This window comes from Dermacentor variabilis, unplaced genomic scaffold (assembly GCF_050947875.1).
Source record: "Dermacentor variabilis isolate Ectoservices unplaced genomic scaffold, ASM5094787v1 scaffold_33, whole genome shotgun sequence".
NCBI lineage: Eukaryota > Metazoa > Arthropoda > Arachnida > Ixodida > Ixodidae > Dermacentor > Dermacentor variabilis.
Window position 1 is genome coordinate 394,252 of NW_027460511.1, and position 27,159 is coordinate 421,410.

Below are 27,159 nucleotides of genomic sequence, written 5' to 3' on the forward strand. Positions count from 1 at the left end.
CCATTATTAAGCTTGATTGCGACTACTAATATCCTCTCACTTACTTTGTAGAATTCGGCAATGTTACTCGCAATGTCCTTATGGATTAAGAAGCCTACCTCGTATTTTTTCATATCTGCGAGCCTCTATCGCAGAGGACGCGGCCACTAGTCAACACTTAAAAGCCTCTCAAGTTCTTTTAATCTCACTAAGGCCGACGGTATCCTAAATTATGTCTGATTGTTCCTTGAAAATCCTGCTAAGCTATCCTATTTCGACAGAGTTCGAGCGTTTAAAGTGGACAGGATCGGTTTCCATTCGGGATATCAGGACTCAGATTTTCATAGCACTCTGTGCTGCGTTATTGATCAGAACGCCACCTTGGTCAGATGCTGCGCAGCTTCTGGGGACTGATGGTCATGAGTTACTTTGCAGAAATCATGAGGGAGGTAGTGGCCGAATACAGCACCAGGGAGGCCAATTCCTCTTCTAATGAGGGAGTGTCTTTGTTGAAGGTAAGTGGGCCTTCGTAATTCGGTAGTACCTGGATTAGTATAGCCCCACTCACTCTCGGCATATTTACGGTGTCAGGCGCCACTTCAAGCCCAGAGGTGTAGCGCAATGAAAGAAGTGAAAGTCAAGCTCGCCATCCTGAAAAAGGATTCATACAAGGATTTCAACTTCCGACTATGGCAACCAAGCGTCCAACATATCCCAGTGAGCTAATCTCTTGGGCGGCGAGGCTACCTTATCGCAGAAAAATCTTGCGCAAAGGGCCTTACATGCCTAAGAGACTCCTTGATTTATCCGCCATCAACAACGTTGCTCAATATAGTGTCCATTCTCAGTGGTCCTAACATCGAATGGGCCTCTTAGCTTACTGCGAGCGCTTCAGACCTGTGCGCTATGAAGTCAGGGAGGCTGTGTCTCACTTAAGCTACAGCAATGTCGTCTGCGATGAGTCAGACATGATTTGCACAATTCGCTCGTAGAAGAAATTGATGATCTTGTTTCCGCCATAAGGGAATAACGAAAAGTTATAAATAAGGAGTTTAACTTTTTTGGGAGATTCTTTTGCTAAGGTTAGTTATTCTAGGATACTGGATAACTTTTTCTGGAATATGACTAAAGCGGCGGACCCAAGACATTGCCTCAGAAAATATTACTCCAGGTATCCTAAATCTGTTACCTGCGTCAATTTTTTCAGCCGTTATTACAAGGCCACTATTTAAATGAAGCAAAATATGTTTTTACATTTAACAATGTACGATGCAAATGTCAGATGCGATCAAATTTCCAAAGCGGAGCGCAGCTGCTTGAAGACGACCTTAAATTTTAGCAATTACAGTTGCGGAAGTAGGCATTAAAGCAGGAAGCAGAGGCCCTCGGCAGAAAACGTAAGCTTGATCTGTACGGCTGCTTTTCTCTATTGTCTCGCGCTAACGCCGTGATCATAAATACGCGACTGGCCCCGGAATTGCCTTTGTGAAGAAACAGAGCCACTGACGGACGCCAGTCGTTGCACCAGAGGATTCGAATCTGTTCCGCTTACTTTTCAGTACAAAAGGAGAATCAGTAGTCTTAGGTAAGTGGTTTTTAGCTTTACTTTAATACTTATGAGAGCTGGACACGATGTGAAATGCCTTAGCGAAATCACAGGAGATGCTAGCAACTATTGGAATTTGTCTAAGCTTGAAGCCCAATTATTTGCAAAGGCCAATAACTGCACATCAAAAAAATATTTATTGATGAAATCTGTGCTGCTACCCAGTGAAAAAATAACCGACGATTACGATACTCCAAAATGCGAAATTTGAGCGCAGCTCTACGCTTGTTTGTATTTCGTAATAGATTGGAATACTCGGGCAGTCTACTTCATGTCACACATGGCAAATAGAGCGAAGCTTGGCGCGACTACCCTGCTAGTCGGGATATCGGGAGAGACAGCGCGTGGGTGATGCCCTGCTCTGATTTACAGCAGCCGCCGCAGAGAGACATCAGCTCATAAAGTGCTTTATTTCCATATATGTTATTGGTGAACGGCCTCAGCGCATGACATCCGAGAACAGACGACGGCTAGCTACTGAGGCGCCATCTCGTAGCTACTGAGGCGCCATCTGCTCGTAGCTGCCGCCACCGCAGAGCCCGTCTTGCGTAGCACTACGCTTTCGTAGTACTACGCCCGTCTTGCGTAGCACTACGCGCACTACCCATGCTTTCGCCATACTCACCTCTTCCGCTATCCGGTTCATGGCTGCACTGCAGCTGCCACACACGTATCTTCCCCTCTGTTACTTCACTACCGCCGTTTTTATGTCCCCACGACGGTCCCTGTTCAATGTTTCATCCTGCGCTCTGCTTGTTCTTTTGATTACGCCGGGAGATGACGCCGACCCGAAACGCAGACACGGGCGCTTAAGAACTGCGCTTTAAAACGGTATTTTCCACCAACCCAACCACTTTGCAAAAGAGTACTGTAACGATTCCACAGAAGAAAAAATCTGCCAAAAATGATTGCCAATTCCGTCTCAACGAAGAAGGAAAGAGAAAGGAGCGCACGAGAGGGCGACAGCAGGCTAATGAACAACTTTCTTGCAGAGTTCTATTGCGTCCAGAAACGTTGAAAACGTGCAAAATAGTAAGAAAATCCTTCACATTGTAATTTAATAAGATGTAATGGCACTTTTAAAGGCTCAAAGCGCAAACTTGTGAGCAACAATAAGACGGAGCTCTTCCAAGTCTTGACATACCAACGAACGCCCTTAATACAAGTGCTTATAAAAGAATTTCTTCTAGTAGAAGATCTAGCTATTGCGTCTAATAAACTCGTGCGCCGTACCTGAAGCGGAAGGGGATCCGCAATCTGTACATGAATTGCCATTTTCCCATTGCGATAAAATTAACAAGAGGGGATGAGGGCTGTCCCCAATCGCCTCTTTGGAAAGTCGACTATCCCGAGTGGAAACGATACAGGGAGCTCACACACTTGTTCTATGATGAAATTTATACACTGTCTATCCAAGTTGGATAGGCATATTTGATGGCGTTCGTAGTTGTTACTACATCGATATGTATACGCGAAACGAATGGATCGCCCTCGAAACAACGGATATGTGATCTGCTGGAATAACGAGTTTAAGGAAAGTCGCAAAAATGAAATTAAGGCTTGCAACAGCCTTCTTGACTCTTCAACTACCAAGAGCTTGGTCGACTTTAGAAAGGTAAAGTAGGAGGGTAGAAGAACGCCTCGTCATGCCAAAACGATAACCTGGCAAAAATACATCACTACAACAAATTCTTATGAAGGCGAATGATAAGCTGGGAGCAAGGTAAACAAACTAAAATGTAATTAAGCTTATCCTCCACCATTAGTAAATACACAAGGATACACGCTTGGGTACCAGCCTTATTGTCTCGGAGCCCATTTGAAGCTCATTTCCAGAGATTTCATTACACAAATACATTTCTAGGGTAGCAGCGCCAAGAAGAGCGACAGTCTCTGCGTCGCAAAATAACAGTCAGTGAAGCAATAAATCTTCCACCTAGCATGGTGGTGTTTCACGCTTCACTGAATTGTTGTAACAAGTCAGCAAGTAAGAAATTGCTGCATGAGATGATGAAACCCTTTCACTCTGAAATGCACAAAACACTACAGGCTCTCTTTATCAACATGTTATCTGCTGGCCACACATGGTCCACATGGAAAGAAGCTATGATCATTGCAATACTAAAACACGACAAGGACCCGAATTCGGCCAGCAGTTGTAGACCTATAGCCCTTGCATGCTGCCTGCACCAACTCATAGAGGAAATGGTTAACCGGCACCTCCTTCATTTTTCTTGAATGTAACGAAATTTTAGACCACATACAGTGTAGTTTCACGGAAGATATATCGACAACTGATCGCTTTTTCTGCATTGAGTCGAATATTCGTGATGCCTTTGTGCCCAACCAGTTCTTTTGTGTCAGTACTAATTGATACGGAGAAGGCACACGACAAAACGTAGCATTTCGGAATCCTCCTTGATGTGGAAGCAATGGAAATATGAGGCAATTTCATAATTATCATCAAAAGTTACTTGCGTAACCATACGTTCCGTGTTAGCGTTTGTGACGCTCCGTTTTAAGAATTTAAGCAGGCTGGCTTTACCACAAAGTGGTGTGCTGAGCTCTAGTTTAGTTATTGTCAAGACGAACTCTCGGCATACTGTCATAGTGCGTACAGTGTTTTGTTGTAATTATGTGAATGATGTGAAAATTGTTTACAGATATTACATTCTCGCTAGCTGCGAACTCGAAGTACAGCGTGGCCTGGATAAATTGTCAAAATAGGCAGACATAGATTCAAGCCAGATCCACGGAAAAGAATGTTTGTTCTTTTCTGTAATAAGAGAGGTACACTAGCAAACCCAGATTTTCTACTAAATGGAGAACGACTATCTGTAAGCTCTGAACGTTAATTTTTAGGTATCATCCTTCACTATGAACTAACCTTTATCCTCAAAATGAAGTATCTTAATGTGGAGTTCTTCAAGACTATGAATCCGTTGAAGATTTAGCCCCGCACATATTGGGGATGTGACAGGAGGTACCTCATGAGCTTGTTCAATAATATACGATCAGGCCTTGAGTATGAAGCCTTCGTCTATAACTCTGATACACCGAGTGCTTTGGAACCACTAGATTCCGTTCATCCCTTGGGAGTCCGTTTGCCACAGGTGTTTTCAGGAGTAGTCCAGCAGAATGCGTGCACGCTGAATCCACCCGAACTAAATCATCTGCAAAGGACGCATTTCATTTTCTCCTAATCCCAAAGTGCTAAATCAGATAGGGAGCATTCGTCATTCCACTATTCGCGACACATCCAGTGTCAGACTTTTCCGTAACCGCGAAGCCGTTAGGCCTCGTCTGTCTCTCCAGTTGAAAGAACTCTCAGTAGGAACGGGTGTCCTACTTCGGGTGCATGCCATTTTGGCTCCTACTCTGCTTCCACCGCCTTGGGAGTGGCTGACTATCCAGTGCGACTGCTCCTTCGTATAAGTATCGTAAGGAACATTTGAGATAGTAATATGCTCATATTTCCTTGTACTTCTGGAGAAGTATTCCTGTGGTCACTTTTACACAGATGCCTCGAAGTCTCCTCCTGTTGCTTCCTCAATATCAACATCTGGGTCACTAAACCCAAACACAAGTATTCAAGCAGTGAAAACATACGCTATACTTTCAGCTATCCAAGATATAAGGCTCACAAATCTCGCCACGGCTATTGCTCCACAGTTTCATTAGGTGAGCCCTGAGTTGTTCAAGAACACACAAGAACTCCGTTTTTAATGAATTGTACAGCTCAATGTGCACCTCACGCATATTAAACCAAGTGGTGGTACTATGCTGGGTACCTGGCCCCAAATGTAGAACGAAATGCAGCAGCTGATGCACACGCTACTTCAGTAACATTTACTGACAGAGATGGAAATACATCCATCTATTCCGCAACCTAATATTTTCTGCGCTGTAAGATGAAGAGGTCTTGCCAAGGATAGTGGAATGCAGAAGTATTCAATAAGCTACACATGATAAAACAAAAACTAGAAAATAGGATAACTGATAAAACAGTATAATACAAGAAAGTACTTGCGTGTTGATTAAGAATATGACACACTTAAGATATTTACGCTTACCTCTAGACTGGAAGTGATCCTCCGACATGTGGTGAGGAAGTAATCTCACAGTTCTCAATGTTCTTATTCAATGTCCTGCAGTATAAGCAGAAAGAAAAAAGTTTTTCCCTTCTACATAGCATGAAAATATACCATTCCACAGGGAATTCTTACTTTGCAATGCACCGCCTTTTATTCTGAAAAAAGTTATAGAGTTCTTAGGTGAGGCAGTCATCAAGAAAGTTATTTCGCCACATGAAGTTTAGCATGTTAACAGCCCTTGAACTGAAGGGCGCTCTTCAAGCTCAAGTGTAACACTATTATTCTGTTGCGTCATATGTTTTTAAAAAAACCAAACATCCATATCCCAAATTAATAATTATGCAGTGCCATTATTTTATTACCAATAGCTTTACGCCATTTACAGTGACAGCTATCACGAAACTGTGCACCCATGTCACCTATGCCATGAGAAAATCATTACCATTCGTGATTGCGCTCCCTAGCCATACCTGGTCCTTGCACCTAAAACGCCACACATCACCATCATGAATGTGTTCATGGTTAGCTACGCAATAATCACAAAGTTGGGTGATGATGTCAGTACCAAATTTAGCATCAGTGCTGATCTGGAAGTACTTCGTGTTGAGAACTGTTGTAGCAGTGACCTAAGTTCACTAGAAAACGCACTGCGTTGCCAGATTTTTCTTTCTTTCTATAGCTGAAGCCTTCATGACTGGTCGGTCATGAGCAGCACACGCTTTATTTTACGAACAGCACCATTAAAAATTATTTCCTTGCTTGCATTTCCTTGATAATAGGTAAAACATGGCTCATGAGCGTACTCCAAAAGCCAAAAACACATTACTCTACGCCATAAAATGCATTGTAAGCGCTGTGGTGCATTGCCGCGGTTCATTTAAAGGTGTAGTTTGCTGTAAATGTTCTGTGTTAATGGTCTACCCATGCGAGCGATAAATGAATCTATCGCATGGAAATATACGTTTACGCTATCATCAACATTCCAAACAATTATTTAGGCACCAATGTAGGCAAGGGAATTAAGCCAGGGAGCAGTTAATTTTGTGCATATCAATGTTTCTTTGACTGCATTTTGCATTTCTTCCAACCATGGTATTTCGATTTCGCATTTTGTAGTATAAGAATACTCCCTCAGCGAATTACGTTCGCATACAACATGTGCACACTATATCGTAAAACAAACTGATCCCACGACCTAGTAGCTGAACACCATAGCTGCTGAGCCACCGCGTTTCTGCAGAGCAGCCCAGATGAGGCTCTCTTACCTGCTCGCCGTTGGCTCTGGTGAAGTGGAGATTAGCTTCTCGCAAAGCCACCTGAAATGCGCGCTTCCTGCCGTGCCGTCCGAAGTCAGCGTGGTGGCGCATTTACAAAGGTGGCGATATGGGGTTGTTGGTCGGTCATCATGGAAAGTTGTCTGGATAGCGCACAAAACAAGGATACAAGAAGAAACAAAGACGGACACAAGCGCTTGTCTCCGTCTTTGTTTCTTCGTCTGTCCCTGTTTTGTTTTGCTATCCAGATACCTTTCCACGATGACAAATTCACTGTCTTATGCCTGATTAGCAGCCTTCTCTTCGTACACAAAAGCACGTGGAAGGCCACCTGTTGCATAGAGAACTTCTGCAAAGTCCATGACGTAGTCTTGTGAAACATCATGACGTGATGTTGCGCGATGACGCAGTATACTGGCATACGTCACTACATATTTTGCTGCAGGATTTCCAAACAGCTCACAATCCTCACAGAGTAGCGCCTGGCAGTGGCGAATAATTTGCCAACCTATGTACCACCGTATGCGTAGTGGTGACCTGACAGGAATCAATACTAGGTGCGTTGAGCCGCCAACGTTCACATAATTCGTAATATCGCTAACACGAACTTATCCACAAGGGACAGTGGGGTATCAACATTAAGTATGAGCATTGTTTTCATGCCTGACACCGTCCAAGTTTCTGAAGAGATTGAATTTGCCTGAAATGACCGAAACTTTTTACATCTGTAGATATATCACATGCAATCAGGTCGCCAGTGCAACTTCATCTTAACTTTTGTAGACTGAATGTGTTGCACAACGCAGTTTCAGCTTCAAATCATAGATCCAGAGCAATTCACTGTATTGGTTTCAGCTAGTGCTTTTACGCATGCGCAACATATGAAATTGTTCAATCGAACATTCATATTTATTGTCAAATCGTGTGTTGAGAACGATGTTTTAAAGTTTGAGCGGCATCACAATGTAATAATCCAATTTGCTCAAAATGTGGACTATATGTCAAATTCAGTTATTACTGGACAGTGATATTCTTATACTGTCTTTATATGGTGTAAGTGTATGACACAATAAAATTATAGAGTAAGTTGTGTTAAGAAGCCATAGGAGCCGCAGCAAGTCATTGTAGCACTATTTAGGCACAAAGTAAGCAGCGGTACAAAAACCTAATCAGAACAATGATGTTCTACATCTGAGGAGTACAGAAAGATCGCAAACGACGAAAAATTAAGACGACCTGATGCTCTCAACGCTTACTCCACCCATACCGTCAATGACCCATGGAATGACCCTATTATTGCCAACTGTGCAATCTTCTCCGCAGGGGCGTCTCGGAAGCAGGCATTATGTGTGTTGAGATGCTACGTACCCGAGCACACGAGGCTTGCACCCTCCCGCGTTTAACCGTGCGTGACGTAGACGTGTCCTTGGAAAAGGGCATCCTGGAGGCCGAGCTGATGCTGAGTGTTTGGACCTTTAAGGCCCCTCGGCCGAGGCAACACAGCCCTCTGGCCTCTGCTTCACGTAGACGGCACACCCGGAGTTACCCACCCTAAGGCAATCGGTAGTTGCCTTTTCCTGTCCTTTTCTGTAATGTTGTTCTTTCCCTCTCACTTTCAATCTTTCCTGTTCTCTCCCTATTTCCTTGTACTTCCGATTTTCTGGGCAGCAAAGGTTAACCGTGTTTGACATAGCCACCCTTGGTTATGAAAATTTGGTTAGAGCACTGGCGTACATATAGTGCATGTGGGACCTGTCTTCTCCAGGTTTCGTAGTGTCCATTGGTTGGACTCCACGTTGAGTGGCTGGCGCTGCTGCCGAAAACTTATTTTATACCTATGTCATGCTCGCTTCTCGCACTGTCTAATCACCCTCATAAATGAGGGTACACCGCAGTTTTCCAGCATTTTTGGCCAAAATATTGACAACTTCCCACAAATTTATGCACTTTTTTCTGAGACAATACAAAATGGAGCGAAAATGATCTCATCTCAGGTTGCGAAACGACAGAGGGAATTTTTGGTCCCCGTTCTAATGCCTCCAAGTTGGCGAATGGTGATGTCGTCCTGTAAGTCCGCGATAAGCAGTACCGTGAAAAGCTGCCTATTTTTGTCTTTCGAGGACATTCCAGTGCGTGTTACCACTCACCGTACTACGAATACCATTCTTAGCGTCCATTACCACGATGATGTGATGGAGCTCTCCAAGAATGAACTTTTGGAGGGACGGAGTGACCAGAATGCGTTAAACGGGAAGCGAATTAAGACGAGGCGTGATGTAAAAGATATCAAAACTAAACATATAATTATAGCATTCGGCCTAAGTGTGCTTCCCGAAGTTATCGTGACAAGCTATGTAAATGTGCCAGTCAGGCCTCATATCCCGAATCCCCTCCACTGTTTCAAATGCCTGAGGTTTGGCCACAGTGCTCTGAACTGCCTAGACTGGCTAACCTGTAGCAAATGCGCCCGTGAACATGCGGCCGAATCTAGTGAGACTGCGCCACACTGTGTGAATTCTGATGGTGAGCACGACACTTACTCGCCCTCCTGCCCATCACGGAAGTGATGGGCAGGAGGGCGACTTATATATATAGGGCGACTTACTTATATAACAAAATGATAGAATGGAGCACCGGTGGAACACTGCGCTTCTAATTTCAAGATCGTAAGTTGGAATCTTCAATTGGTACACTACACTCTTCAGGCTTGAAGTGGCGTCTGACACCGTAAAAAACCTGGTAAACGCCAGTAGCACTAGACTAGTTCAAGTGTAACCAAATAAGGGTGGGCCTGTAAGTTTCAACAATGGCACTGCCTCACATTAACGGGACTTTACCTCCCTGGTGGAGTACTCGCTCACGGCTTCCCTCCCGACTACTGCACTTAACCCTTGGCACTGGGTCTCCATCCCAAACGGTGCATCTGGCCAAGCCGGTGTTTGACCTGAAACGCGGTAGAGGGTGCTAAGGATCTTTACATCTGGACAGGCCGTCACTGCAAAGGAAACGTGGCAAGTTTTAACGCAAAAGCCTTCTCGTATAACGCTAGCTTGGTATGCTTCATTCTGGAATAATCAGGCATTGCCTCAAATATTTTGGGCTTAAGTGATATCAGAACTGGTGAGGCTTAGGCAGTCCTGACGAATGGCCACCTCCACCAGTGTAGACGTCCTCGTTATAAAATTAACTTCGGGAAAGATTTATATTTCATCCGGACCTTGATGAACTCTAGAGTAAGAATGATAAGGCAGCACTTGTGATAATGCTAATTCATCATCATCATCATCATCATCATCATCATCATCATCATCATCATCATCAGCCTGGTTACGCCCACTGCCGGCCAGAGGCCTCTCCCATACTTCTCCAACTACCCCGGTCATGTACTAATTGTGGCCATGTCGTCCGAGCAAACTCCTTAATCTCATCCACCCACCTAACTTTCTGCCGCCCCCTGCTACGCTTGCCTTCTCTTGCAATCCAGTCCGTAGCCCTTAAAGACCATCGACTATCTTCCTTTCTCTTTACATGTCCTGCCCATGCCCCCATTTCTTTCTCTTGATTTCAACTAAGATATCATTGACTCGCGTTCGTTCCCTCACCCAATCTGCTCTTTTCTTATTCCTTAACATTACACGCATCATTATTCTTTCCATAGCTCGTTGCGTGGTCCTCAATTTGAGTAGAACCCTTTTCATAAGCCACCAGGTTTCTGTCCCGTACGTGAGTACTGGCAGTGCTAATCAGAAGAGATAAATTAAACATAGACCAAGCCTAAGCACCAGCCTCAAGTGATTATTAATAAATAAAGCTGTTTTTTAAGATGTCGAATTAGCACTGAGAAAGGTGGAAACTAAATATATTATCTTCATTGGCGAGTTAGATAAAAAAGTGGTGAAAAGAGATGCTGGAGAAGAATTAACTGAGAACTACAGCATTGATTCTACGTGTTGCAAGAAGAGATCTTTGTAAAATTCGAGGAAAGGCGTAGGCTACAAATAATCAATTTCAGAAAGCCCAGTAACAGGAAGTGGATCCGAAAAAGTCCTAATTGAGAAATAAAAAATGGAATAGATTTCACACTCTCTGCCTTTCACGGTATACTAAAGGATGCAGAAGTGTTAGGGTGAATGGAAGTGATGGTAGGATATTGAGGTCAATAATTACTCTCAATTTGAAAGTATAGAGAAGTCAGGGGCCTGGGTGGCTCCCACAGCACAGTCACAGCGTGAGCTGGAGGAACGGCTTCATAGGAGCTCCGTTTTCGGCTGCACATAGTAGAGCATCTTTGCGGCGAAGCCCCTTTGCATCATTTTCACGCGAAAGAACTGAACTCCCCAGCCACAGTCGGTGGCGAGCTGCGGCTTGTGCTTCGCTCTGCACAGCGGTCTGCCAAGACCGACGTAGTCTTGTTGCAGCCGCGAGCGTAGCTGTGCAACCCGGCACTTCAGCAGTGCTTAGGACTTTACGAGCAGGTACAGAAACGTGTACAGCAAAGTAAACATAGCGGTAGAGGCTACTCGGTGCACATTTCACATCCCTTCACACACGGTTCGACACAACATAAGTGCTATATGTCATGACACATGTTGAATTACAATGTTAACTCAATGCAATGTTTGCACGTATCGATGCTACTGCGCACATCTCAACTGGTTTACTAATGGGACCGTACGATGCAGTTGCTCCTGCTGCTGATGATGAACACGATGATGATGATTCATTGGTATCACCTTCATTGGTAGGGCCCTATAATGTAAAACTATTACAATATCGTTTTATTCGAATCTCCTCGCGTCAAATTCGCGTAGCTGTCGACGCAATCATTGGGTGCTGACCGGTGGGGTTTTCTAAAGAGACCAATCAAATGCTCTCCTCGTAAATAGGTGGTCACTTTTGTTTGTTCTAAAAACAAATAACATTGCCTACACTAAGCGGCTTGTTTTAACTAATTGTGTGGTAAGAAGCGAGCAGCGCGCTCAAGTGGAGAGGGATTAAATCGAGTGAAGTCAGTGCACTGAAATCGATAACTGAACCAAGAGGGTGGAGCCAGCGTTTGCGATTGGTATGGAACATAATCGCGGCGGCATGACAACGCGTTCACAATGCCGCTGAAAAAGATCCTCAGCAAACGAAAGTTGGCTGAACAAGGTCGTAAATGTGCCGAAAGTGCTCCAAAACATCATGCAGACGCACACAAAGTTTAATTAGACGCAAATAAACCATCCTCTCCAGCAGGTACGAGTAGCCAGTGCCTGAGCGATCGGCGGGCAGCCTCCGGCTATTCAGAGAGAAATTCAATTTTTCTCGGCATATTAATGCATCTTCAACGCATACAGGTCACTTGGACGCGGTGAGTTTTCGCGGTTCGTGACATTGCGTGACAGGGAGGTGAAGTGGGTGCAGCTCAGAACCTTTTGACCAATAGCCGAGGGATAATGGCAAAAAGGCGTCGAATCAGAAATAACTTTTTTTTTCGTTCAATCGAATCATGCATATTAAGTATGTACACGTCATATCAGATGGCGAGCTATCGTGCTTTGCGTGTCTTCGCGTCACTGACAAGTGAAGGTGGAGTAGCCCTAACAGTTTTTGACCAATCGCGGAAGGTGATTGCAGAAATGCAATAGAAAAAAATTGGAATACCTTAACGTTATAGCGACTGCAACTGCTGCATGGCCCGCCACCTCGTAAAATAACATCCAACTGCAATGCAAAATGTGCACAAATCGACACTACAGGGTGCGCATCTGACATCACCTGAATCCTGGCACGCTATGACGTGTGTATAGGGCATATGTTCGCAGCGCCTGGAAAGCGCGAGGTGGCTCAGTAGCAAAATAGTTGAATACCGCACAGGGACCCCGGTTCGACACCGGCAGGAACTCGGCATTTTTTCCCTCATTCCTGGCGATAGCTTCGCCTGACAATGGCTACGGACAACGTCGCCAACAGAAACGGTTATTGGAATGAGCCCATAACAGTGTCCGCCGTTAAAACAAATTTAACGAAGATACAGGCCAACCTTGACGTATTAGGAGGGGAAATGAAATTGAGGCTTGTGCTCACAAATACCCAGATTTAAAACACTAAGATAACGATAACATATAGATAATGAATGAACCATAGTTAGGCTGATTGCAGAAGCAAAAATAGAACTAGGAGGTAAGGAACAAGGGCAACGACTGGGTATCTAGTGTGGTCATTTCGGACTTGAGTATCTTCTGTCAAGTCAGAAATGACCTCATAAAAAACGACAAGTGATGAAAGTGTCTAACTCAATGGGTGAGCTATAATCCACTAAACTGTCAAAGCTGATAAACAAAAAAACGATAATCATTACTGTAACATAGAAAATATTGAAGAAGCAAGAAAAATGGCCCCAGTATGAAATCAGGAAGCATAATTGTTGACCTAGTACATGGCAAGATGTTTTACATGACACGTGACCACGGTAATTTCGTCAGCAATTTTGATGGAATAATAAAATCAGCTGAAGAATTCTATAATGACCCCTAAAGGTACTGGAGCAGTCATCTGAACTTCACAGGAAGAAGTGATGACCAGAGAGCTGGAACAATACAGCAAGCTAATCTATAAGAAAGGAGACGTTAACGATCGAAGAAAATATACGCACATTAGCTAGCATTCAATAACTTATAAAATATTCACCAATTTCTAATATAATCAGGGCAACGCTGAACTTCATTCAACCGAGCGAACAGGCTGCATGCAGGAAGGGATATCTTGAAATGGATGGCGTCCATGTTATCAATCGGGTAACTTAGAAATCGGCAGAGTGTACTGAACCTCTCTATATGGCTATATCAAAATATGAAAATGCCTTTCATTCAGTATAAACACCGGCAGTCATTGAGCCATTGCCTAATCAAGGAGTACTTGATGCATAGTTGAATACCTTGGGAAATATCAACGAAGACCCCTCAGCTACCTTGATTCTGCGTAAGAAAAGTAGAAAATTAGCTATCAAGAAAAAGGTCAGCCAAGAAGACACAATCTTTCCAAAGGTATTGACAGCATGCTTAGAAAAATATATTCCAGCTATTTTACTGGGTAGGCTTTGCAGTAGGTACAAGGGCGAATATAAACATCGTTTTGCAAATGACATTGTTATGTTCAGTGCAACTGGAGATGAATTGCAACAAACAATTGAGGATGTTAGCCAGGACGAATAGTGGAGGTAAAGATTACTATCCAGAAAATAAACGCTGTGTTCGATAGCGTAGTTAAAAAAACATTAATTCATGCATGCTAATGAGCCTCTAGTGTCTCTGCTGGAGTTCGCGTACCTCGGTCAATTGTCAGTTACCTCCAGCGGATCCTTATCATGAGAACGAAATTGACAGAATAATAAATTTAGACTTGACTCCCTGGGGTAGGCATACAAAAATCCTGACTGAGAGCTTACTGCTGTGGTTAAAAATAAAAATACAATCATCGCATCGTACCGTTACAAGTTAAGGACCGCGCATACAACGATGGAACGGAAAGTTTTAGGCAGAATGTTATGCAACAAGAGTAGGCTGGCGTGGATCAGCAAACGGGAATAGCCAATATTCCATTCGAAATTAGGCGAGAAGAATGGAGATGAGCAGGCCATGTAATTTTTAAGGCAGGTAACCGGTGTGCCATTCGAGTTATAGCTGGGGTGCCAAAGTAAGGGAAATCCAGTCGGTGATAGTATAAAGTAAAGTGGGGTGATGAAATTAGGAAATTTCCCACCACAATTCGAAATCAGCTAGCCAAGACCGGAGCAATATAAGGCCACATGCAGATGTCTTTGTTCTGCAATAGATGTGAAACCAGGTTGATGGTAAAGACTCCGACTGTTCGAGTAAATTGCGCGCAAAAATATAAAATTTTTTTTTACTTGCTTGTGGACAACTATCTAAGCATGCTTCACCGTACAAATAAAAGCATTGTGGGTTGATATTACTTCCCTAAATTGGCAGTGCACTAAGTTTTAACTAAAATGTCCTTCAAGAAGCAATGCAGTGCAAGCTTGGGTTATAGTATCTGTTAACAGAAAGAACCATATGAATCAAAGAATGCATTTGGCTCTGCGTCCAATTACCAACTCACAATATAAAAAGCGCAATGATGCATTTAATGGTAGCTGCACACCTACATGAAGAAAAGTCAATAACCAGGGGTATTTGGATAAATAATAATTAGCACTGTGTTCTCGCTTTTAATTGACAAATACGTAGTATATTTTTTCTGTTTCAGCAACAAAAAGCTTCAGCTGCGTTCTAGGCAATTTCCGAGTCATCGCATTTTCTTCCATACGAATCTTTCAATGTTGCCATGGAGTAGTCAATGTTAATATTGTCGCTCCAATGTTATACTACCAAAACAAAAAAATTGCATTATTTTTCAAACACCCAACAGAGGCATACACTGAACGCCTTCCTTATTGTTTCTCCTCAGAAAATTTTGGTCAAACAAAGGAGAACTGACATGGTACTGCTGCTGACGATTGTGCTATTAACATCGGAAGTTTCACAGATCACGGCATGTAAGTGAAATGTTTTTTGACTGAATTCTTATGGAGGTGTCCTTAAGTTCTTTTTTTCTTCAACCAAACTGTTGTACTTATGCTCATATATAGGAAGGATGGACCAACTAATATTATAAGGATTTACCGGCTAAAAGAAGCTATTTATCTGTGGAAAAAATATGTCCATTCAATGCACACCTTGTAATGCATCGGCAAGAACGTCTCTCGATACAATTGTTTTAATTCTGCACACATAAATGTTAACATATTCTTCAACAAAACGTAGTATGCTAATAAATTGTACAAAACTACAGAACCATATATTAGGATGGACGAATTCCGAGCCATTGCTTCACAAAGTAGAATGTCGCTGATTGTTTTTAGTATTGCGGGTACTGGGACCATTCCCAATGATTTGTCGATTTAGAAGGTAAGAGGAGACACTCAATTTAATTTTAATTATCGATAGAATGAAAAGTTGTAGTTCTACAATTGTGTGCGTGCCAAAGCTCTATGCAAGAGAAGCTGACATAATAGTGCTGCTGGAGTCGTTGATATTATTACATCTGCAAATCTCGATCACAGCTGACAAGGAAGGCAGTGGTGGTCCAACTACGCCACATTGCGGCTATTCGACCTCCCTGCTTCTGAACGCACAAAATCAAGTTCCATTTGTACCAAATATGTAAAAGTGCCGTATTTTCGTGTTTTCATGGCAATGCAGCGTTTTCAGTAGGTTTATGCCACTACGTACTCACCTACACAAATCGATTTGGGAACATTAAAATAATTTACTTCGCGACCCCATCACAATATCATTGGCAACATACAGTGCACTGTCCGCGGGAAGGCACGCTTATTTGGCACCGATCCGGCACTTGTCTAATCTCGAAGGCCAAGCGTGGGCTTTTCAGCAGCACCACGCGATGTCACAGAAGAATGCACGAGAGGGGAGCCCGTTTGCCGCATAAGGTGTTTCTCAGTGTTCGGACGCACCGGCGCGCCATGAATGTACGAGGCCGCGCGCAGGCATCGTGGCGGCAGTGCTACTTCCGTTGCAGTACGCGCCTGTTGCATAACACGGTTCGACGATGGAAATTGAATGTGTCGCTATGTTGATTCAATGCTAAACGGATTACCATGGAGATTCATTGTGAGATGAGTCCTGGTGAATATTGATTGAAACGCGGAACGGCTAATGCACGTGGAGAAATCGCCATGGAATCCTGTGCCCATGCCGTAGAGGGAAATTGGTATAATACCTATACGAAGGCAGATTGGAGCAGTCAGTTTTGTCTCGCCAAATCACGTGAATTTTTTCTTTGCACTTTGGAGCTTTTGAACGTGGTAATGCGTTGATATTGGCATTCCTCTCTCAAGACTGGTTAGCGCAGTTAAACGTTCACATTGGGTATGTTTTTATTAATGAACACATAACTGGGGCACTAACACCGCTTCGCATTGCCGAAACAAATACAAGCTGTTATCTTACTTCTGTAGGCCGCCTAATTCAGTTAGCCAGTCACACATAAAATGGCATCAGAAAATAATAAATCACTTTGTGAAATTACTAGATATGCTACGTCAATAAGCGGGGTGTGCCGGGACATTATATTTAATTCTATGATTCCTGAGATTCACGACGCTGCCCTCCATAGTGCCTCAACGCTTGCCTTCAATATCTGGGCATTTTAACCGGGCATAAACAGTGTACCACAGTTCTGTCGTTAGCTACATGGAAGAATCTGCAGCCGTCGAACTATCTATTATGTCCCGTTGGTAAATTGTGCATATTTGTAAGCGTTGCTTATGACTCATGTAGTGCAACTTAAAAAAGGAGCCGTAGCTGCTTCTTGCACATTGAGTTTTCCCGTTAGCGGGATTTCAGTGTAAAAACTATTACTTAGCGTTTCGCGCAGGCGTTAAAGCAACCCGCATTCTTTGATAATTATTGTTTGTAGATTCGCTTGGTTGTGTATATTCGTAGGCCATGTGAAGTGGTAAATATTTAGCAGCGCTGCTTACCGCAAATATGGGCTCACGTCTGCTGAGTCTGTGACTTCATTTCAAAGCGGCAAATGGGACCTGTTGATTATTCATTGAATTCTATAGCGCTCAGTTTTGCAATAAACCTAGGGGAACTTCACAATGTGGTGGAACGCAAACAACCCAGAACGCTGTCTGTGCGGCATGTCCTGTCATTTGTCGAAGTCACTGTTGGTTTTGTGCAAGACATTCCGTTTATTCATTCGTACGTCAGTTTTGTCTGAAGCAGTATATTGCAGTAGGGGAAGCGCTGTGGGTACCCTCGTCACATTTCACCATTGCCAATTACGCGTAGAGAAGGCTTCATGAAAGTGAGATGATATTAATGGTAATACTAATACTGACGCCTCTGCTGCTTTGGAATAGTGCTTGCCTGTGCTAGTTGGTTCAACATAGCATAATTGTCTTCCAGCAGGACATATTCATAGAAATAGAAAGAAACAACAAGGTGCACTTCACTAGCAAATGAATGTTTATTTCACAGCGAAGTTGTATACCTCTAACGTGACCATCCCAGGTGCTCTACATGCGAACATATTGAATCTACTACTACAGTAGAAATACAGCATCGAATTACGCACACAAGGTAGCTTCGGCTTTCACCTACATATCAAGCAACGTAGTCTACTGCCTAGAATGTGCCGCTTGTAACAAACAATACATAGGTGAGACTGGGCAACAAATTCATACAAGACTCAACGGTCACCACGCGGACAGGAAAGACAATTTACCTAAAGCAGTAGCCAGCCACTTTAATGAAGATGGTCATATATTCGACAAAGCAAGTCTCTATACACTACAAATTTCCGTTCACCTCGTGAAAGGAAATATACGAAATTCTACCTAATACACAAGTTTATTTGCCTAAACAAGACGGGAAATAATTTGGCAAGAGGCAACTTAGAATCTTTAAAAGTGATAACCTAAATCTGAAATTCTCATATCGTCAACCAAGGCACAAAACACACAATGCCACCAGCTAACCTTAATTCTTAACCTCACCTATTCCTCCATTTCGAAATTTTTTTTCCTCACAGCTACTCAATTTACTCAATTTAATATGCTCTTTCATGTTTTTTACGTTTATATCGACTGTACGAACCCCTATTCCCATGTACACATGCCCCCGCCCGCTTCTTCGCACGTTACCCCCTATTTGTCATTCCGGTTTCTTTTTCCCCCTCTCTTTTCTTTCTTTGTCTGTTTTTTATTGTATGTTTTTTGCAAGATGTCACCAACACATTTCAAATTCCTAGACGTCAGTAAACCTTCTTCGGCGCCTCAGCCACACAGAGTATTGCCATTTCTGTATACCGCCGTAACGACACCTACGTTGAGTTACAGGGGCTACCGTCCCTTGAAAAACCATGCCGCTGCCTTCCAGTTACCCCATATATTGAACCCCAGATTCCTTGTCGCAATCTTAACTACTTCAAGAGTACTCGACGCATTGCTGCTATGCTACTAAAGTCACTCTTTCAACTCATGTTGTTTTTCTTGGGTCTTTTGTCTTACTCGCGCACTGACCGCCCGACCGGCTCTTCTAACGCCACCAAAACATGCCACCAACGACACCCCTGAATGCTCCCCAACCACTCGCTTCCCCAACGCCCTCTGCCCACTTCTTTTTTTCTTGTTCTTTCTCTTTGTTCCCTCTTTCTCTTTGTTTCCTCCCCCCGTTTTATCTGCTTTTCTTTATTTTATTTTCTCCCCGCCTTCCCACTCTCCCGCTCTTGTTCATTCATCTTGGGAACCACGCTCACAGACGTCAGTTGACAGCGCTCATTACCTCTCAAGTCTCCCCTTTATAACCAACCGCCACCGACAAAAACTGCACGTGACTTCACTGCACTAACCCTTTAAAACTAACATGCCGATGATGACGAGGCGACATTTGTCGCAGATAGGTCCTCCTATCGAAACGTTGGCCAGGCTTTCTGAGGCACCTTATCCCAGTTTACAAACTTTATACCACAGCCTACCGTCTTGGGAAATTATCCTGTCGCAGTACGAAGCCAAAAGCTCCCCATACGTGGGCCTACCCCGAAATTTCCGCAATGCCGGGCCGACCCGCGGAGGACGTGAAGCAAGCATTAACCACACCCCATATGTGAGCCAATCCCGAAGATAGTGCGATTCTGGGTGGACCCGTGGTGCAGGGGAAGCAGGCGTTAAGCACCCCCCATACGTCGGCCGATCCCGAAGAAAGTGCAATGCCGGGCCGACCCGCGTGGGAGTTGCAATTTGCCATTAAGGGGCCCATATACACAGCTTTACTGCTCATCCTTTTTCACAGAGTGGAAGGGCATTAAGATTTTTTTTATTTTGCACACTTATTATAGCACAACACTGGAAATGCTTCATTCGCGTTTTTCTTTTGTCATGTGTATTATCCGCCTCTGAAGGTAAATTATCTTCTTTGCGCAAGTGACGCATTCTTTTATCAGTTAGTAGTATTGATGGTGTAGTGATGCATGATTTACCCGCTTCTGTCAAAGTCCTTAGCTTCTACAATTTCGCGCGTCAGCTTACGTAAGCGTTTACTTTTCCTAAAACATTCCTAAAACAGGACAAGAGAGCATGCAGCAGCTTTTGAAGCAATCTCCGCGGGGCATCTCGCTTTTCATCATCGCCAACACCATAGCATCATCAATTTCACATAAAGGTTTTAGAAAAATACATACATGCTAATCAGCCAGGCGCAAAGTTTGAGAAGCCATGGACATTACCAGAAATGGCAATCGTGCATCAGTACACCGTCTATACTAATAACCGGAAAAAGGACTACTTGGGTAAACTCGACACTTCACCCTAGGGGATGGATAAACGGCAAGACAAAAGAAAAACAGAATAACAAAAAAGTGTTGGAAATCTATAAGCAACATTCAGTTTTATTCCAGTGTGTCTCGACGTTCCTTCCTGTCCATATGAGTATGTTGTGCTGAAAACCAATTGTGGCTTTGCTAGAGGTTATTTTCACACCGTGTAAATGTTCACCATTCACAGTTCCACAGGATAGGCTGTGGGAAAATGGCCTTAGATATGTTCGTCCAACTATTACGATATGCCTGAATCAATCTACATATTGTTGCTCCTGGTATCAGTTTCATTCACCACCATTTGCATGGTCGGAAAAATAATCTAATTCTGCCTATGCTTCCTTGCGTGTTTTGTTCTAGTCAGTTTTGTTCTAGGACTGTCGCTAATGCTACGACAGCCGATAACGAAGAAATAACGTATGTAGAAGAGGTAATGGGATGCTGTGCCGCATTGCACTTATACAAGGCCTTCACAAAAATGATATATCCTAGTCGGCCATGTGAGAACAGTGCGTTTCGCACGAAAGATAATCAAGCACTTTCTTGGTATAAATCTGCAGTGCGCATCGGAAAGACAGGATCTCTCGAGAAAAATTCTGATTTCTAGGGCTACAAATAAATGCACCACATATTTGCTGGTGAATATTGTTTGTAGTTATAACTTAGTCTGCGGTATTTATGGCATAGCGCCGCTCAGTTAGTTATACGAGATTCCTCTGTTCTAAATCTGATGTTCGTCGCCCGCAATGTGGTCCCACTTTCGCTCGAATAGAATCGTGGCAGCGGCGGAACGCGCTGCCACAATTCGGTGGCAGCGGCGGAACGCGCTGGACGCAACGCTCTTACCTTGCTATTCTGTTTTCTCAGACCGGAATCGACCACTTCACTGCAGACTGGATCCTTTGAATCGCGCGCCACCGGTTATCTGAGAACGAGTGTGCTGCCACAACGGGGAAAAGCCGCGGCATATCGTTCGGCGGGGGCGTGTCCCTACATTCGGTGGCAGCGGCGGAACGCGCTGGACGCAACGCTCTTACCTTGCTCTTCTGTTTTCTCAGGTACTCCCTCCACCGGATTGGGTGCCCGACTCCTTTTGCCGCTGGACTCTGTCGCTGTTCATTACAGAGGTGCTAAAGGGGAAACTCTCATCGTTCACTGCAGACCGGAATCGACCACTCCACTGCAGACCGGATCCTTTGAATCGCGCGCCACCGGTTATCTGAGAACGAGTGTGCTGCCACAACGGGGAAAAGCCGCGGCATATCGTTCGGCGGGGGCGTGTCCCTACATTCGGCGGCAGCGGCGGAACGGGCTGGACGCAACGCTCTTACCTTGCTCTTCTGTTTTCTCAGGTTGGTGACTATGTATCTGCCGTTTCTTCCTGCGTTCTGCCGCTGCCATCAACGGGTATAGCATTGTGTAACGGTTGAACAGTGTTTGTCGCGAAGTGTCCGTGTATTGGCGATGTCTCGTTGTTATTCTTGCCGCAAGGTACTGCACGATATTGACTCTGTTCTAACTTGTGGTCAATGCGAGTTTTCTTTTCATTGCGGTGAATGCTCAGGAGTAAGCGAAAACACGCTGAAGGGTAAACGGGCGCAGTACAGGAAAAGTTGGAAATGTGAGGCATGCAGGGCGGGCGGCATGCAGGACGCCGGCGCCAAGGGCACACTCGGACATTCTTACAAAACTCGCAGAAATGGACGTAAGCTCAGTTCCCTCCTTGTGATTGCAAACAAAATGACAGAAATCGAGAAGTCGATGCAAATGCTATCTGATCAATTTGACAAAATTCAAAATCGTCAAGATATCCAAGAGAAGGAAATCAAGGAAATGAAACGTCAGGTAGAAAAGATTGAGCGTAGTGGCGCTTCAGAACAACTCTGTCGACTTGAGTCTGACCTTGAAGCACTTGAGTGGCGCAGTAGAAGACTAAACATTGAAATACATGGGATTGCGGAAACCGAGGGGGAGAATCTACTTGAGAAGGTTAATAACCTAGGTGCACAACTGTAAATGCAACCCATCACAGCCCAACCTATAATCGCTATTCACAGATTGCCGGCTAAGACAGGGAAAGCGCGTGGGATCATCTTGCGCTTCGTGCACCAGGAGACTAGAGACGGTTGAATTGCCAAGCGAAAGCTTTTGAGAGAAAAGAGAAACAGGGTCTTTATTAATAAAAATCTAACCTTAAGAACCAGAAAGCTTCTTCCTGCCACTAAAGAATGGGCGAAGAATGCAGACTATCAGTTTGTTTGGCATTCAAATGACAAGGTGCTGATGCGCAAATCGAGTGCAGCGACGGTAGTGAAAGACGTGAATGAACTCCGGGCCATCAGCACCTGAGTCTTCGTCTTTGGTGTTACTTTGGTGTTACTGATCTCATTCCAATGGAGCAGCTCGGTCTTATCGATAAACAAAAATGGTTTTCTTCCTGTGTTGCAGTTAAAGGCGTGAGCTGTTTACGTATGAATGTACAATCTGCTTGTAACAAACTTGGTGAACTAGAAACCTTTTTCGATGACATAAATGACCTCTGTGATGTCATTATGTTACGTGAACCCTGGTACTCAAATGATGTTAATATTCTTCGACTACCGCAAAAGAAAACATTTTGCTTGAACAGAACAACTCGACGTGGCGGTGGTGTCTCTCTGCTGGTGAAAAATTCCATATCCTGTGACATATTGGAAGACTTTACAACAATAACGCATAATGTCGAGTCATTGTGCATTCAAGCTGATGGTGTTATATTTGGTGTGTGCTATCGTCCACCAGACGGTATCATGCAGGACTTCCTCACTTTTGTAGATAATCTGTTGGCGTATGCATGCGAAAACAAGCAAAAGGTGGTCCTTGGCGGTTATTATAGCATTGACATGAGTGCATGTAGTGCTAGACAGCATGACTTATTAAATTTAATCTTGTCGAACGGTTGTATAAATGTTATAGAATCGAGTACTAGAATCACAATGTCCTCGGAGACCACGTTAGATCTATATATTACAAATTATGAGCCTTCATATGTGAAAAGCGCTGTTTTAAGCTGCCCAATTGGTGATCATAATCCAATATGCATTTTTGTCGAGCGCCAGTTAAAAAAGGTTAACAAAAATATAACTAGGATATTTCAGAACATGAATGAGCGTACAATGGCAGCGTTTCAAACAGAATTACGACGAGTAAGTTGGGAGGACGTACTTGAGGAATATAATGTTGAAAGAGCCTACAATATCTTCATTGAAAAATTCTTAGTTGTCTATAAGAAACACTTCACCGTTAAACAATATAAGCCCAAGTCGTGCCGTAAACCATGGATAACAAGAGAGCTACTAAAGAAAATAAAAAACGCGATAAGTTGTACGCCAGATTCATTAAAACTCGTGAAATTGCTGATCTTAAAGAATTTAAAGTTTACAGGATCAGTCTAAACAAGAAAATAAGGAAAACCAGAGATAACTATTATATACAATCCTTTTTATTGTGTGATGGAAACTCAGAAAAACTGTGGAGGAACCTTGATAATATATTGGAGCGGAAACAACGCGCAGGACCTATTGAAAAAATTAGCCTAGAAGGTCGTTTACTGTCCGAAACAGACATGGCGAATGCCTTTAACGAATACTTCCTGAACAGAGAAACACAAGCGCATACACGCCCGAAAACCACTCTCTCCCTACCCGGAAAGTCAAACACAATCTTTTTCCATCCAACTAATGTTGACGAGTTCTGCTGTGTATTTATGGCAATGAAAAACTTTAAAAGTTGTGATTCAGACGACCTTCAGATAAAACCCATAAAATACGTCATACACGATATAGCCCCCATTCTAGTTCATATCTATAATACCTCTATCGCTGAAGGAATCTTCCCATCAAAAATGAAGGTTGCTAAAGTCATTCCAATATATAAGAAGGCTGACAGGCTCAATATTCAAAATTATCGCGCCATATCAATTTTACCGCACTTTTCTAAGGGACTTGAAAAAATAATATTGATCCAGTTAACATCCTTTCGTGAAAAATATCGCGTTGTCACGAAAGCTCAGTACGGCTTTCAAAAAAACAAATCAACACAGTTAGCACTACTACACCAGAAAGACCATATACTGCAAAATTTTGAAAGGAAGCAACTGACAATAGGTATATTTATAGACTTTACTCAGGCATTCGATCATATTAACTATAACCTATTTTTAACAAAGCTTGATACGTATGGTATCAGGGGCCTCCCACTGCAGTTAATTAAGTCATATTTAGAAAAAAGACGGCAATATGTGCACATAAATATCTTTAAATTGTTTTCTGGAGAAATAAAAAGAGGAGTCCCACAAGGAAGCATTCTTGGACCGCTACTCTTTAACTTATATATAAACGATATCGTTCTGATCTATCCCAAGGCAAAATTTATCATATATGCAGATGACACTAGTGTGTTTATTTCATCGGCATCTTATACTAGTTTAATAAACAGCGCAAACGGGTTTCTCCATAACATATCCTCATGGTCTATAGAAAATTATCTAAAATTAAATTCAAATAAGACAAAAGCCGTAATCTTTCATGCGAAAGGCACAAAGATTCCACAAAGCCACACTTTAGAGATGAACAAAGGGAGCATAGAAATAGTAAATGAAATTAAAGTATTAGGTACATACTTCTCTAGTACGCTAAACTGAGTAGATTTTGTAGTACAAAAGCTTAGCCGTATAACAGGAATGCTGAACAAGAGTAGATATCGCCTACCAACATCCGTAAAAATATTAATTTACCACTCACTATTTGCATCACACATTAATTATACACACCTTGTGTGGGGCACAACAACTGAAACTAACCTCAGGAAAATACACTTACTACAGAAAAAGATCTTACTTATCATTGCAAATGTGCCATATCACAGTCACAGTGAACACCTCTTTAAACAATACAACATACCTACAATCTACTCTCTATACAACCGCTCTCTTCTTCGTATATGGCACTCAAACTCCAACTCTGAAAACAGCGTATTTAATGAAATTGCTTGTCTGCAAAGAAATACAGCTACCTATATTACCCGTCACGGAGAATATTGGTCTATACCTTCTTCAAGAACCAACTACGGTTTGCAAATGACGAAAAATAAATTACCCAGACTGCCTAATACATTACATGACGCTGGCATTGACATCATTAACATAACACGGTCAGAACTGTCGTTACTTATCAGAACCTTCTCCTAAATAATGAATCAAGCGTAATTTCTTTTTCACCTGTATTCACATGTGTGTCTTGTTAAATGTTTCTAATGACATAATTTTTGCTCGTCCTTTTCTTCCTCTTAATTATTCCAATATTAATCGACCATCGTATCTTTTCACTTTTAATTATGCATCGTCAAGTGTACGCGATTTTCACTTTTATTTACGTATTGCGAAGTGTATGTTATGGGGTGGTGCATAATATCTGCATTACTTTTATTTGTCCTTATCCCATTTCTTTGTTCCTTTTTTGTTTGTTCCGTTACAGAAAATTCTCTTGAATTGATTGATGATTGTAATTATTATTTATATGTAATGCTCTTTGCGTACGGCTGATTGCGCTAGTCACTGCCACCATGTAACACGGGGGCTAAGGGCACCTCAAGCTGCCTCATTGCAGCTTTTATCTTAGCCCCCGTCATTGTATTTTAGCAATGGAAACAAATAAAGAAAAAGAAAGAAAGAAAAGAACTGCCCATCTACTTTAGGTGATGCAATTGTATGCAATGAAACATCAAGCGCTCCCCTCCTAATCATAGCTCATTTAACAGCGGTATACTGTGAACGAGCATACTATGTCCACGGTCTATTGGAACATCAGAAAAAGAAATTGACGTTCCCTTAGGAAGTGCGACCGTTTCCTACCTAAGGCTGTCTCTTCCGGAAAATGCCTATATAGAGTGATGACGTCCGCCGATTCGTACCATTGGCTCATGGGATTTTACGCACCTAAGCGTTGATGAAATGCTTGCGTAACACATTTTTCCCCTCTTGACGGAACACTCCACCAGATAAAGATAATAACTAAATTCTAGAGAAGAACCCTACTTTAAATTGTGAGCGAGAGCTTCTGATCGTTCTGCTTATAACAAATACTTTGGCTAATGAAACCCAGCTGCTTCAAACTATTAATTTATGTAAAGTGTATCTTAGCTAACTGTGAACTGATGACTTTCATGCATGGTATAATGGGCTGCAGCTGGTGACCAGGTACAGGGAAACCCTCCTGCGGCGCCAGAACCTGACGGAAATCAAGTAATTCCAGCGGTATCCTTAGAAAAAGTTTTAGGGGTACGTATTCTTAAATATTATTCTGTTCTGACGAATTCTTCAGAATATACCCGCATTTGCAAGCACGAGAAATACAAAAAGAAAAACTAAGTTGCCTGGTATAATAAACCTCACAATATGACTTGTTTGTCTTCAGGAGTAAGCCGCATACTTCATACATGTACTCATCAAATGGCACCACCTGCTATTACCCGTACCTCTCAACGCTAAATTAGTTTATTTTTATCAATACAAAGAACACATGGTTTGGAGAGAAAGGATTTAATATTGCTACACGCGTGTGACATTCGATAGTTTGAACGAGGTGCATTGGCGCCATCACTCGAGAAAAGAGAAGAAAGAACGAACTGGGCTCGCACTGTGAATCTAACCGGTCAGCGATGCAACTGCTTTTGTAAATATAACCTGTAATTAGTTGCTCGTCTTACTGACTCGTCCTTCGCGTAACGTAGTGGTGCAGGTGGAACGTTCCCCGTCCTCGCCAAGGAGCTGCGAAGCTGCCGC

The 27,159-nt window shown here is 43.0% G+C and overlaps 1 protein-coding gene across 2 annotated transcripts in view; it reads left to right on the plus strand.

The window, feature by feature from the left end:
* Positions 1–1,319: 1,319 nt before the first annotated feature.
* LOC142569018 (uncharacterized) overlaps positions 1,320–27,159 on the plus strand; it is a 104,227-nt gene continuing 78,387 nt past the window's right edge. The window contains exons 1-3 of one of the 2 annotated variants that reach the window (XM_075678542.1): positions 1,320–1,564; positions 15,405–15,492; positions 26,564–26,655. In XM_075678542.1, the coding sequence (XP_075534657.1) occupies positions 15,435–15,492; positions 26,564–26,655 (150 nt within the window). In that variant the 5' untranslated portion in view covers positions 1,320–1,564; positions 15,405–15,434. The remainder of the gene's footprint in view (positions 1,565–15,404; positions 15,493–26,563; positions 26,656–27,159) is intronic. The other variant, XM_075678543.1, reaches the window with a different exon arrangement.